Below are 14545 nucleotides of genomic sequence, written 5' to 3' on the forward strand. Positions count from 1 at the left end.
GAAAGGGAAGACTTTAACAATCTAGAGCAGCGTTTTTCAACCGCTGTTCCGCGGCACACTAGTGTGCCACGAGATGTTGCCTGGTGTGCCGTAGGTGCAGACAAGACAAGAATTTTATAATTTTTCACTATTTTGTTTACTTAATATTTCATAATAAAGTAATTATAAAATACTTTCTTTGTGTTTATTTGATTCCTATTCAAGAGAATTACTTTATATATAGTCAATATAGGCACAGAGTTAAATTTTTTAACATTTTCTAATGGTGGTGTGCCTCGTGATTTTTTTCATGAAACAAGTGTGCCTTTGCCCAAAAAAGGTTGAAAAACACTGATCTAGAGCTATGACATAGGGATAGAACATACATAGAGAACCAAGTCACAGATCCCCAGGGGGGATGCTGATTATCACTAAAAATTTGAAACTTACCAGAATGCTTGAATATGTACAGCTCAAGAGCAATATAAGCAATCTAGTAAGAACTAGCATGGTTCTCTAAATACGAAGTTATAGGTGGCTTATTATTTCCAATAAAGTACACAAAATAACTTGCCAAGTGAAACTAATATTCATAACATGAACCAAACAGGTAGGCATTTCTGCATTACTAACCCGACCACCTGTTGATATGAATTAATTAGGAGTTTATCTGGACTCTCACAGCATTGTTTGGCGATGCCATGTGAAGCATCTCCTAGCAAACAACACCATTTCTGTGGAGAGGCCTGCGGACACACAGACGGCTTTAGACAATTGTTATCAATGACAAACACTCCCGCACTCCTTAAGCACTGTGCTAGGCATTGTGGGATCAATGACATATGGTAAACACAGAGGTAATATGAGCTCTATAATCACCCCAAATCCTTCCTGGAAAGCACTAAGCCTGTAAACCACAGAAAGATGCTTAGAGATGCTCACAGAGCACTGAGCAAGAAATGCCTGTGCCAGGGCTCTTCCCTGTGCCTCTGTGGAAGCTTGGAGAAGATGTACCACTCCCAAAGAGCCACCAGGGAGGGATCTGGTCCTCCTGCTTGCTTCATATTGAGTCTGGCATGCACACAAATCATCGGTGGAAACTAAATAAACATGATGAAAATGCAACCAGGCATAGCATTTAATTTCTTCTTAGAGTCAGCACACTCCTCAGCAATGCTATTTCCATGTGAATTAAGACAGATCTATAATCCAGTGGCTCACATTATGCCAGGCCTAGGATAAACAGAAACAGCTCCTGGCTCCCAGGAGCTCACGGTGCAGGGACAGCGGTGAGTAGGCGCCACATAACGTGGAGGCCCAGTCATGAACACATGCACAGCACTATTCAGCGACTGATTCTGCAGTACGGAGGTCTGCATCCTGCAAGCAGCAGCAATAATGTTGGCCAAAACGGGGTCTCGTGTCTATCTCCTAGTGTCTAGTGGATATATGCATTAAGGCACAAGACAGACATTAAAATGATAATCATACGTGTGAACAAATAATGTTAAACCAAGAAAAACTATGTAAATAAATATAATTCTATGAGAGAATAAAATGAAGAAAGATCTGGCCTAGATTTGCTGGGTGATTACAAAAAGCAAGTATAAACATGGAGAGTAATGGGAAAATGTCAAGGATAAGGTTCTGGCTTGTAGAAAGGTATGGATGATGGGGCCATTGCTGCTTTAAAAAAAGACCCAGCATGAAGGTCTAAGCAGATATGTTGAGAAGTCAACTGAATCTATGGTTCCAGAACTCAGAAAGCATGTCTGGGAAGGAGTCCTAAAACTGGCGTCATTGGTATATCATAGGTAATTCAAGTTACAAGTTTACATCAGATTGTCCAGGGGGGGAAGTATGGAGAGAAGAGAATGACTTTGAACAGGTCTTAAGAAGCTTCATTGTTTGCCCTAGCTGATTTGGCTCTGTGGATAGAGTGCTGACCTGCAAACTGAAGGGTCCCAGGTTTGATTCCGGTCAAGGACACATGACCAAGTTGCGGGCTCGATCCCCAGTAGGAGGTAGCCATCAATGATTCTCTCTCATCATTGATGTTTCTATATCTCCCTCCCTCTCTGTTCCTCTCTGAAATCAATAAAAATATATTTTTTGGGGAAAATAAATCTAGTAGTATTAAACATTCATACTTCTTGTTTATACTTACAGTGTATTCCACAGTACCATGGGGCTTCTGAACCACCATCTTCTTCTCTTTTTTATCATGTGTTTTGTTTTGATTGTCATCTGAAGAATAAAATATATGTAAATGAAGAATTTAATCTAGGGAATTGAACATAGGGTAATGTATAGTATATTAAAACCACTTTCAAACTGACTATTTAAAAAAAGACACCAAAATAAAATGGACTAAGGGTACAGATAGACCACTCTTCTAAAAAAATATACCATTCATCAATGAACACTTGAATAAATGATTGTTAATGATAATAAAATGGCACAAATAAAGAGCTAATGTTTTATCATTATTAAAGTAATAGTTTAAATGATAATGTCTAATGGTGAAGTTAGAGTAAAACTAGTACATAGCATAATGACCATTTGCATATTACATCTTTATTACATAGGATAATAAAAACTTGGAAAGACTCATCTGTCCAATAATATATTAAGTTGGATCATAGATTTTGCTGTTTTTACAGATCAGAGGTGGCCAACCTATCAGCTTAGTCAACCTCAATATTATGATTAAATACATCTTAATATAACCCAGATACTGAAAACCAGAAAGACATATAGCAATGAATAAAAATTTAAGTGAAAAAAATAAAAGTAATAGACCCCCCCCCCCCAAAAAAAAGTAATGGAACCCTAAAGGGTATGTATGGAAAGCAATTTACCACAAGAATGAAAACAGAATGACTTCATGCTGTCACTTCCATGGGAGCAGTAGCTCATTAATTACCAGAATGCAGCCTGAATTAAGGCTCTAGTGAGGCCCCCACCCAGTTTTACAGAAGAAAGTGTGTGTGTGGGTGGGTGGGGGAGGGGAACCAAAGGCATTGCACAAGCTCCACCTAGTCCCTTCATTCCTACTTCGGTGGAAGACAAGTGCCTGAGAGCAATGCCAACAAAGCTCTTAAGGCCTCTGAGCATAATATCTTCCACTCCACTGAATGACAACAAAGAAGCTAATCGAATGTGATGCAAAGCTAAACCATAAGTACTTACGGTCATAAAAATAAACTCTGAAGTGGAGTTGAGAGCAAAAACACAACAAACATAATGGAAACAATTTGGAAACCCCAAGCATGAAGAGGAAATCCCTGCCATTCATTGGAGGCCAACAGTCTTGGCAGGGCAAGGCAACAATGGGCAGAATGTACTCCAGGTAACCACCTGTTCATCAAAGGACTCTTTAGAAATGAAGTACTACTCTAAACTCTCCTAAAGCATTCCTGTATACACTGAGATGAGTCCTTATTTTAGAAACCAAAAGCAAATATTAAAAGTGAAACACTGCCCTAACCGGTTTGGCTCAGTGGATAGAGCGATGGCCTGTGAACTCAAGTGTCCCAGTCAAGGGCATGTATTATACCTTGGTTGTGGGCACATCCCCAGTAGGGGGTGTGCAAGAGGCAGCAGATTGATGTTTCTCTCTCATCCATGTTTCTAACTCTCTATCCCTTCCTCTCTGTGTAAAAACAAAACAAAACAAAACAAAAAACACACACACAATAAATGTTTGTTTGTTTTTTTAAAGTGAAACACTAACCAATATAAATACAAGAATTCCTACTATCATGTTTTATAGTCAACTTTGTTCTAGAATCTGTAGTCAAAGCAATGAATAAAAAAGTGTAGACCTCCTGACCTTTTCTTCCCTAAAGATAACATCTAGGCCTCAGCTGTATTTCAGCTCCAGAAAAGTAGCAAAACCAGACAAGTGACCCTGTGGTTGTCTCAGGACATTGAGTCATGACCCCCGTCTTGGCACCAACAAATCAGTGAGACCAGGACCCTGAAAGAGCACATCTGGGAAGCTGATGAATATTCTATTAAGGCCCTCCCCCTGAGACCTGCCCTAAGATTTCTACCAGCAAGAGAGAGATAAATACACTCAGGACAAAGGACCAGTGGGTGCTCTCCCTCTGAGGAGCACACCCCTGCCATCCCCAACAGTCACGCATCTCCCAACCTCTAGGAACCCCATGAGACTTGCAACCAGGGGAGCAATGAGCAGCAGCAGCTGGTCCTGGGCTAACCTGTCCCCTTTTCTCTGTATAGCCCTTCCCTTTGGTTATCCCATTCCCCATCCCTTTCCCTTAAATAAATTCAATTTTTCTTTATCCACAGTCTGAGATGGCTATTTAGTCTGCCTGACTACACCACCCATGCTAACCTTTTTATTATGTTGTCAAAGTATGCTTCGATTTATTATCTTCTTTTCCTTCTTCCTGAGCTTTCTGGTTTGAAAATTCTTGACTGTTCTTTTAGTCTCTCACACACTATATTAATAACCAAATACCGCTGCTTCTTAGAGCAAAATCTCTCTTCAGGGTGCCTATCTTATCTGACCCAGTTTTCCACCACCTGGTCAGCTCACTTCCACCATTACCTTTAGATTTGTCATCTCAAAACAAAGAGTTGATGGAGTTCCCCCAAGGAACAAAGTCCAAATCCTTAGTGTGACAGACAAGATCCTCCTAATTTAGGGACTTCTCCTCAGACTAGAACCACTGAAGGCAGTGACCTGGAACTGGGATCACCATTCATTTGCAGTCTCATGCTCCACCTAGTGGTACAGAACCACATCCTGGGATAGGGATCTAGGGAACATGCAGGTCAGGACTGCAAGATCAAGCAAACCTGCCAAGACGGGTTAGTCAGCTAGAGTCAGACATGAAAAGGAACAGAAAGCCTGGAATTCAAAGGCCCACCTAGTAGTTTCATCTAAGCACTGGATTCTCCTATGGAAACGTCCCAGCCTCCAAGCACTGTTACCACTGCCATTCCTGAGAACAGATGAAAAACTACAATGGCATCTCTACTTATTGCTACCAAATAAGATCACAGAATAATTCTGACCCAACTATTGTTTTGAATATATTGTCTGGATAGATATCCCTCCAGAATTTTCATCGAAACTCAAGCAAACCAAAAAAGTATTCATTCATCTACAGATTAATTCATCCACTCACTCATGCACATTTAAAGACCAGCTATGATGCACAAAGCAAAAAATTCAGGGTCTGAGTCATGGCTGCCTACAAATAGGGAAGCAGATAAATAAATCCACAAAAGGGAAGTCTAACCTGAACAAAAGCAGGGAGGACTTCCTGGGAGAAATGATGACTGAGCTAATTAGTCAAGTGGAGTTAGTAAGGTAGAGTGAAGTATATTGTTTCAGACTCACAGAGTTACACATGCAACAGAAGGTACCACGTTGAAAAGCTACTTAATGGAACATCCACAGTTAGACTAGTATCATCACTAAAAAGAAACCTCAATGGGTAGGACTATAGCCTCCTTCAGGGAAACCTACAGACCTACATGTCTCCATTTTACCTCTTAAGCAACAGCATTTCAAGTAAGGATGGAAAAACATCACGCAGGATGAGCAAAAGTAAATTAACAGTTATAAGTACACAGTTGTAAGTACTCAAAACACAGTTTGTTTTTGTACTGTTATTGATCAGTTGTTGCATTAATTTCCATATGAACAACTATAAACCTACTTTTTTTCCACCCCTGTATTTAAACTGCACAATTATAAAAACCACAAATGCCCAATGTGTAAATCATATGTAAATGAAGATGTAAAATGAAATTTTCCTTAATCCTCTTCCTCTTTTTGAAAATAAGGGATAATATTCAACACTTTACATTTTAAGAGGATGTTTACTGATCACACAGAAGTGTCTTTCAGTAGGTTGGCAGCTGTAGTTTTTTATAAAGTCCTGAAAGGCTTGAGATTAAGATCATCCTGTAAGCTGTGTAATATATGATATAATCTCACATTAGCCCACCGGAATGCTGGAGACCACAGGCTTTCTGCTATAGACACCTCATCTGCCTCTGTTGGAGCAATGTCAGCACAGCCTCACTTACTACCAACCCAGTGGCGGCCCATTTTATCTTTAGAAAGTTGTATTAACCAAGACCTGTCTCCTGGTCACGTTGGCATTAACCATGACCCCACTTTGAGGCCCTCTGCTCTAAGACCATGTTTCCCATACTGTACTACAACAGGCTCTCAGAGACCCCTGTCTTCTCGCCATCTCACAATCTTGAGTACTGCAATTTGTATGCCACAACAGGGTTCCCTTTCTTTGCGTTCTCTTCTGAACATACTCCAGGCCTACATGTGACAGTGGCAGTGATAGAAAGTATGAGATGGATGATCCAAGTAAAGCAGGATTACCACTTTCAGCATGCCGGATATGCCATTTTTCCTAATGCAGTTTCAGATGCAACAACTATTCCGAGAAACTGCTGAACACTGTGATTCCCCTAAACTGAAATTCCCAATTCGTTTTTGTTTTTGTTTTTAAGCTGACAGATGCTAAACCACATCTCCATCTATTTTCTGTTGCCAAGCTGATGCCAAAGGTGCACCCATTTCTACCAACACTTTTATGGCTATGTGCGTATATATATACTAGAGGTCTGATGCATGAAATTTGTGCAAGGGGCTTGGCCCTCGCAGCCCCAGCTGGCCCTTGCAGCCCCTCACAGCCTTGGCCAGCCCTTGCAGCCCCTCAAATCTTGGCTGGCTCTCCTGGCAGCAGTTTTGTCTGGAAGGTTGTCCGGAAGGTCATTTTGCTGTTAGGTCTAATTAGCATATTAGCTCTTTATTATATAGTTGAAAATATAATGAAAAATATTTCTCACACAGGAGAAGTAACCATTCATTTGACAAATATTTATTAGTACACACTACCTGCTAGGCACTAAGCTAGATAATGGGAACACAAAGTTGAAGGAGACACAGAAACATTATTTCATTCTCATCCCTTTACAAAAGGTAAGTATAGAAAGCAAGGGCCATTGGCACATAGTCGCCACTCAATAAACTGTTACTATTATTATAATCACTTACAAATTATAATCTTAAAAATTACTACATATTTTTAAAATAAAAATTCTGCAACAATGCCACCAATACTCACCAGTACTATAATATCTCTTTAGTTCTGTACGTCTCATCTCCTTTAACTGATTATTTTTTCTCTTTTTTTTCTCGTCAGTGATATATTCTGCTTCCACAGCAATGTTGCACTTGTCTTGCTCTAAAATGGCCGTATTAACATCTTCTTTCCCAGTATGAGTCCTTGTAGCCAAAGTCGAGGCTGCCTCTGCATTTTGTTTGGCTTGTTTTTTCTTTTTCAATCTAGGGAAAAATAAGTGGAAAAACATTGGAGAACGATTTGTTAGGAGGAATTAGATTAATTCCATGCTGTTGGGATTTGAGAAACTAATTGATATAGAACACTTTTATGTAATTGTTAATTATATATTTTGGTTATAATTTTCCATTTCTAAACACTTAAAAAAAATCTTATATAAAGACTCGTGGCCTTTTCTCAGTTTTACATCTTTAATATTAATGTCTCAGAAAATTAATGGAAAGTCCTCCAGACCTGAGAAAAAACTAGATTATTCAATAGGTTATTAAATGGTGAGTATTTTTTGTCAAGATATACAATTACCCAAATATATTGCCAATTTGCAGTGTTACATTTTTTTTTAAAGTGTTTCTGGCTTTCAGTGGTCTAATAGGCAAGCACATCTATAAAAACATCTCTTTACAATGGGCTCACACGCTGAGTATAAAGACTTGGCAGGGTCACGCAGGTTTAGGGCTAATAATTATTTTCCTTGATTCCTGATAGTGTACTGAAGAAAGAGCTGCATTTCCTGAGATAGAAAATGCCATACTGACAATATATAGTTATCATTATGATTACTAATAGCTGACACATTAATTAGCATATCTAATGTTTTCAATTCCACGCTCCTGAGTCACAGATGTACAGCTCAGGCACAGTCAGCTTTCTCTGACACATGGCTATTGTAAGTATATGATTATCTAACCACTATGCTTCACACCTGAAACTAATACAAAATAGTATTGAATGTAACTGTAATGTTACATTACATTATAAATAAATAAATTTTAAATGCTCGAGATGGACCTTACTGTCCACTTCCAAAAAGTATTCCTTCTAAGAGGAGAGGAAAGATACATCAAAAATTAGTTCCATATGGCCTGAGATATGTTGCTTTTTAATCTTCTGGATTTTTCCACTTTATGTTGATGTAAATGTCCCCACTTCACTGTCCTCACCCATATCTAGAGCATATATTTTGATGGTCAGCAGCACTGTTTGAGGACATCTCATTAGGGACTGAATTTCACACTTGGAAATAAGAAAATGAGACACATTGCTTTATTTATTTTCTCCCTTTTCCACACAGACCATTATTGTCAATGCATATAGCCAAATATCATTATTTCGGGGGAGGGGGAATGCTAGAGAACAACAACACCAAACTTATTTAATAGAAAATAAAGTACAATTTAGTACTTTAAAAAATAATTCTTTATTGTGAAAGTATATATGTCCCCCTTTTCCCCCAGTGACGCCCTCCAGCCCACTCTCACCCCAGGTTATAAGTTAATACTTCACGAATTTTACAATCAGCTACATCTTGTTGAACTAGGCAGTGTTTCCCAAAGTGTGGTACGCGTACCCCCAGGGGTATGGGAAGAGTTTGGTGGGGATATGCACTGCACCGTGCTTAGCTGCGCCTAATTCTACGTTCTCAAGAGTACGAGGGGTACTCAGCGTTACGAAAATTATAGAAGGGGTACACATATGTCAAAAGTTTGGGAAACACTGAACTAGAGAGTATTTGATTGGGGGAGGGAGGGAACAGAGTAGGACACTAGTGATTTCCCAGCTATTCTAAATCATCTCTGATCCTCCCAAGGTTACACTTTGACCAGGTCACTGGGCCCAGATGCCGAGCCCTCCAGGAGTTTGCCTCAGGAACGCTGTCCTTTTTCCAATTCCAGGAACAGGGTGGCTGTTGTGACATCGCACTGGAAGATCCTGGGAGAGATGTGCTAAGCGCATACCCTCCTCCCCTCGCCTGCTGCATTCCTCAGCTGCACGCAGCCTCCTTTTCCCCCACTCCTTATATTCTGGCCAACTGGCAGGAGATGTTAAGAGCAGTTTTTCAAGGTATCATACCTGCTGCTCTCTCCGATGGCCAGCAAATGGAATAAATGAACATAAAAGACTCAAGCCTGCCTCTGCTTATTGGCCCAGGAGGGACAGCCAGCCCATGGACTCCGTTTAGCGTCCAGTTTCAAAATCCGCTGGGACTGCGGAGTAGGACCTTTTCTTGGGTAAGTACCAGAAGTTCCGCTGGCTGCCGGCCCAGGGGGTCCGTGGGGCTGAAACCAAGGCCAGGAATTTTCCATCTTCAGCACCTGCAACCTCCTGTGTTTTCAGGGGAAGCATCTGTTGCCTCCCAGCTGGATTGAGCCTGGTTGCAAGCGGCTTCAATGGTCCTTGCCTGGTCTCTGCACCCGACGGGCTCTGGGTGGTCATAGAGACAGGGCTGTGGGTTTCTTCTTGAGCCTGAATAGCTCCGAGTTACAGGGCACCCTGTCTGGCTGTACAAAGGGAAAGCCTTCGTCTGTCTGTTGTGTGTAGTGTAATTATTGCATAGAGAAGGGTTTTTGTTGTTTGTTGATGTCTTTTTTTCAGTGTTTAGTTTGGTTTCATTTGCTTGGAAAATGGGTGCAGTGGTTCAGTCCCAAAGGACAGCCCACTAGGACTAAGCCATATCTTCCTACAACAAAAAGGAAAATGGTATTTTACTGGAATACTGCTTGGTCTATGAATAATTTAGATCCTGGAGAGAGGTGGCTGTTGAACGCGTCTTTGAATTATTATACTATATTACAACTGTAATTGTTTTGTCAAAGATAGGGGAAGTGGGGAGAGATACCATATATACAGGCTTTTATGTCACTGCCTAATTCTGATTCTGATGAAAATGAAGAAGGGACCAGGTTAATGTTTCAGAGGGAGGATGTCGTTAAGGATCAGGAATGGAAGGAGAGGGATGAGGAAGAGGCTGCCTTGCAGTCTCCTATTAAGGCAAGACCTTCTCCGAGTGCTCCAGGAACATAAGAGCTTCCCCCGCCCTGGGCTCTTAGGGGAAACAGGCTTGAGATGCTTGCCCCATCTCCCTCGAGGACGAAGCAAGGCACTCAACCTGGAGAGGATAAAGCTATTTCCCTGTCAGAGCAATTTCCACTTTGCCATCAGGAGCCACTGAAACTGGACAACCCACAAGACTCTACTGGGCCCACAACCCTTCTCTATCTCAGATTTGCTTCATTGGAAGAATTCCAAGCCCTCTTGTCAGGATGATCCCACCAAAGTTACGGACCTGACAGTTTCTACTTTGCTATTCATAATCTCAGGTGGGCTGATATCCAGGCTCTGTTTAACGTCCTTTTAACTGGGAATAAGAGGGCATAGCTGATGACAGCGCTAGAGAGAAAGCACACAGGCTCCGTCAGGATGATCCGGCCATACTCCAGAGCTGGCAGGAGCTGTCCCCCTAGTCACACCCAACTGGGATCCTGATGACTGGGGACTGCCCCGGCTGGAGCATCATCAGAGTTGCATTTTGGAGGGTTCAGGAAAGGGGTCCCCAAACAGAAGAGCTTGAATATGGTAAAGCAGTCCGACAAAAAATGGATGAGGATCTTTCTGCTCTTCAGGAAGGACTCTGTCAGGCCTACTGGAAACATATAGACACTAAAGCCCCTCCTTTCCCAACCAATAAACGTTTGCATTGTAAACTGGGCTTTTATTAGCCAAAGTGCTCCAGATACGAGGGAAAAGCTACAGAAGGTTGGAGGGGTTTCTGGGGACGAATCCTTCTCAACTAGTTGACATTGCCTTTTACGTCTATTTTAACAGGCAAAGTAAAAAGGCGAGATGGCTAAAAACCAAAGGCCGAAGGCCAGAGGGCCAACAGGAAAGGGGATAAAAAAGAAGAAACCCGTTAGGCCCAGATCAATGTGCGAACTACAAGGGTAAAGGCCACTGGGAAAATGAATGCCCAAAAAAGGAAGGAGGCCCAGAGGTCCGAAAGGAAAGGGCAAAAGGTGCTCACTGTGATGTTAAGGGAATGGACTCTGAAGAAGTCAGACAGGCCCAGAGGCTCAGTGGCTTCAGCTGTTGATCTCTATCCTCCCCAAAGAAGAGCCTTGGGCAAAACTAGCTGGTGAGGGTGGGGGACCAAAAAGGAGATTCTCTGACTTATACAGGAGCCACCTATTCTGTCCTCCGTGCCCCTCTAACTAAACCTTCATCTCAAAGAGTGGCGGTAACTAGAATCTCTGCAACTCTGGAACAACAAGCCTTTTTGAACTTGTTGGAATGTGCCACTGGTGACACATGTCTAACTCAGACATCTGTGTGCATACCCGAGGGCCCCATCACTCTTGTAGGGTGGGACCTAGATCACCTTTCTCCCGGATGAGCAACAGCTCCATCTACAGGTCCCACGGGAGCATGTCTGGCAATGTCTTGTACAGGATCAAGGAAAGCCCGAACCTGCCCCAAAGCCAGCTGAACTAGGGAGCCAAGCACAACCATTCGAATGGGTTCGGGAGAACTGGGGAAGCCAAAACGGGATTCACCAGTCAAGACTGACTGGAAACCAGGGACAAAGATTTCCCACAAAAAGCAATACCCTTAAAGGAGGCACTTGAGGAGACTAGGCCACTTATTCAGAAATTTCTTAAATTTGGTTTGATTTGACCATCGCTCCCCATACAACATCCTTATGTTGCCAGTAAAGAAACCTTAAAACAGAGGAGTACCGATTTGTCCAGGACTTATGCGCCATAAATGAAATTCCCCAGGACATACATCCCACTGCACTCAACCCTATACTTGGATTAATGGGATACCTGGGGACAGTGAATGGTTAAAAATGCTTCCTTCTGTGTGCTGGTTAACCCAGACTCTACCACTTTTTGCCTCTGAATGGCAAGACCCCAGAGGCTCTGGTCAAGACTCAGTACTGCCAGACAGTCCTCCCCTGGGGGTTTAAAAATTCCCCCACTGTGTTCTGGGAAACACTAAGCCAGGACCTGGATGAGCTACAGCTCCGGAAAGGCACACTGTTACTATGTGGGCCTCCTCATCACTGGACCAGTGCAGAAGGATGTTTGAAGAACACCAATGATGCCCTCAACCACTTAGCAGACTGTGACCATAAAGTTGCAGCTTCAAAAGCCCAGATTTGTACCCAAGCTGTTACGTTTCTGGGACTCCTCCTAGAATCTGGGAAAAGGAGTTTATTGTGGACCACAGGGAAACAATAATTCAAACACAGTCCCTTAAAACAAAGATACAATTGAGAGAATTGGGAATGGTTGGGTACTGTTACATTGGGATTTCCAACTTTGGACTCTGGATTAGGCCCTGGACAGCCCCTTTGAATGAATCAAAGAATGTGAATGGGCCTTTGAGACTTTGAAGGCCCGACTGGCAGTGGCATCTGCTCTGGGACTCCCAAATCTGTTGAAGCTTTTCCAGCTTGGGCGCATGAAAGGAAAGGAGTTGGAATTGGGGGTCCTCACTCAGACTCTTGGGGGCCACCCCATGCCAATTGCTTACTTGTCTGTGAAATTGGACCATACTGTTCAAGGTTGGCCAACATGCTTAAGAGCAGTAGTGGCCACCTGTAAGCACCTACAAGAAGCAGAAAAATTCTCTCTTGCTCCACAAGTCACTACACTTTGTGCCTCCCCGAGTTCTTAGTCTGCTGGAACAGCGAGGACATCACTGGCAGACAGCAGGAAGGATTGGAAGATGCCAGGTGGTACTCCTACTAGACAACCCCAATGTCTCTCTCAAAACTGAGAGTCCTCTTACTCCTGCCACACTGCTCCCTACCCTGACAGTACCACTTTGTCTCATGACTGTGTGGAGATCATGGACAAGGTGTATTCTAACCGGTCAGATCTCCAGGACTACCCACTAGAAGGGGCTGACTGGACTTTATTCCAAGATAGGAGGAGCTATGTAGAGCAAGGGGAGGGAAGAGGGGATATGCAGCGGTCACGCTGGACAAAACAATTGAGGCTAAGGCACTGGCTCCAGGAACTTCAGCACAGAAAGCTTAATTCATTGTTCTTACTAGAGCACTAGAATTACGTATAAAGGAAATGGTGTAAACATGTATGCTGACTCTAAATATGCCTTCGTAGTCCTGAATATGCATGGTACTATGTGAAGAGAGAGGCGGCTGTTAACGGCCAACAGAAAGGACATGAAACATGCGCCAGAAATCTTGGATGTGGTACAAGCCATTCTCGGCCCTACCCAAGTGGCGGTAATACACTGCCCTAGATATCAAAGAGAGACAACATGGGGTGAGGGGGAGCGATCAACCAAGAGACTTGTGTGCAGGCATTTAAGCATAACCAATGGACACAGACAACAGAGGGTGAGAGTGCAGCCAGGATTGGGGGTGGGGGGTGGGAGGGTCAATGGGGGGATAACCACACATTGGTAATACTTTAATCAATAAAAAGAGAGAGAGAGAGAAAACAGAGAAGCAAAAGGAAATTGGCAAAGGAAACCCACTTACTAGTCAAGCCCAAACTGAAACCAGGAAAAAAAAAAAAAATGGCAAAGGAAGCAGCAAAAGGAGAATAGTTACTGCCACTTATACCCACATTAGATTTATTCAAGTTTCAGCCAGAATATTCAATTTCAGGTCAGAAAAGAGGGGAGAAATGGAAGTTCAAGGAAATTAACGAAGACTGGAAAAAAAACGAACCAGGGGTTATCCTTCTGCCTGAACGGTTAAGAGAAGCATATGACCTGAAGCATATTCAGGCGGCAGCCCATTATGGAAAGATACCTTGTCTGCCTAGATCAAACCCTGGGTCTCAGGCCCAGGAATTGCTCAGGCAGTTCACGAATCACAGGCAGGTGCCTCCCAGGCCAGACAAATAATCTCAAGGCAGATGCCCATCACAGGAAGGAAAGAGGGCAGTGCCAAAGCAGTCCCTTTGAGGACTGGCAGAGAGACTTTACCTAGCTGCCAAAGTCTGGGGGTGGAAGATACTCACTTGTTTCTGTTGACACATTTTCAGGATGGGTCAAAGCCCTTCGGAAGGAGATTACACCTCCATTTGGATTCCCTAACAGCCTGCCAAGTGATAACGGACCTGCCCTTGTTTCTCAAGTTACACAGAAGGTCAGTAAATTCCTCGGTTTAACTTGTAAATTACATGCTGCACGGAGACCACAGGCCACGGGAATAGTTGAGAAAATGAACCATGCCTTCAAGAAAAATACAGCTGTGCCAAGAATCTCACCTACACTGGGGTCAGGTGTTTGCCAACTGCCCTGCTCAGAATGCGAGTAGCTCCCTGAAGCAGGATTGGCTTAAGTCCCTATGAAATAACATACAGGTGACCCTTTCAGGCCACTATAGCAACAGGAGGTGCATATATAGATCATGATATGAAGGTTAAAAATAAAAATTA

General features: G+C 42.7%; 1 protein-coding gene across 7 annotated transcripts in view; it reads right to left on the bottom strand.

Moving 5' to 3' along the window:
- The window catches only part of NCOA7 (nuclear receptor coactivator 7), a 111698-nt gene that overhangs the window by 43201 nt on the left and 53952 nt on the right, over nt 1-14545 (bottom strand). For all 7 annotated transcript variants that reach the window (XM_084889611.1, XM_084889612.1, XM_084889610.1 and 4 more), the window contains exons 3-4: nt 7113-7333; nt 2147-2226 (exon numbers count right to left, since the gene is read on the bottom strand). In XM_084889611.1, the coding sequence (XP_084745737.1) occupies nt 2147-2226; nt 7113-7333 (301 nt within the window). The remainder of the gene's footprint in view (nt 1-2146; nt 2227-7112; nt 7334-14545) is intronic.

This window comes from Pipistrellus hanaki, assembly GCF_964339955.1.
Source record: "Pipistrellus hanaki genome assembly, chromosome: 7".
In the NCBI taxonomy this organism is placed as follows: domain Eukaryota; kingdom Metazoa; phylum Chordata; class Mammalia; order Chiroptera; family Vespertilionidae; genus Pipistrellus; species Pipistrellus hanaki.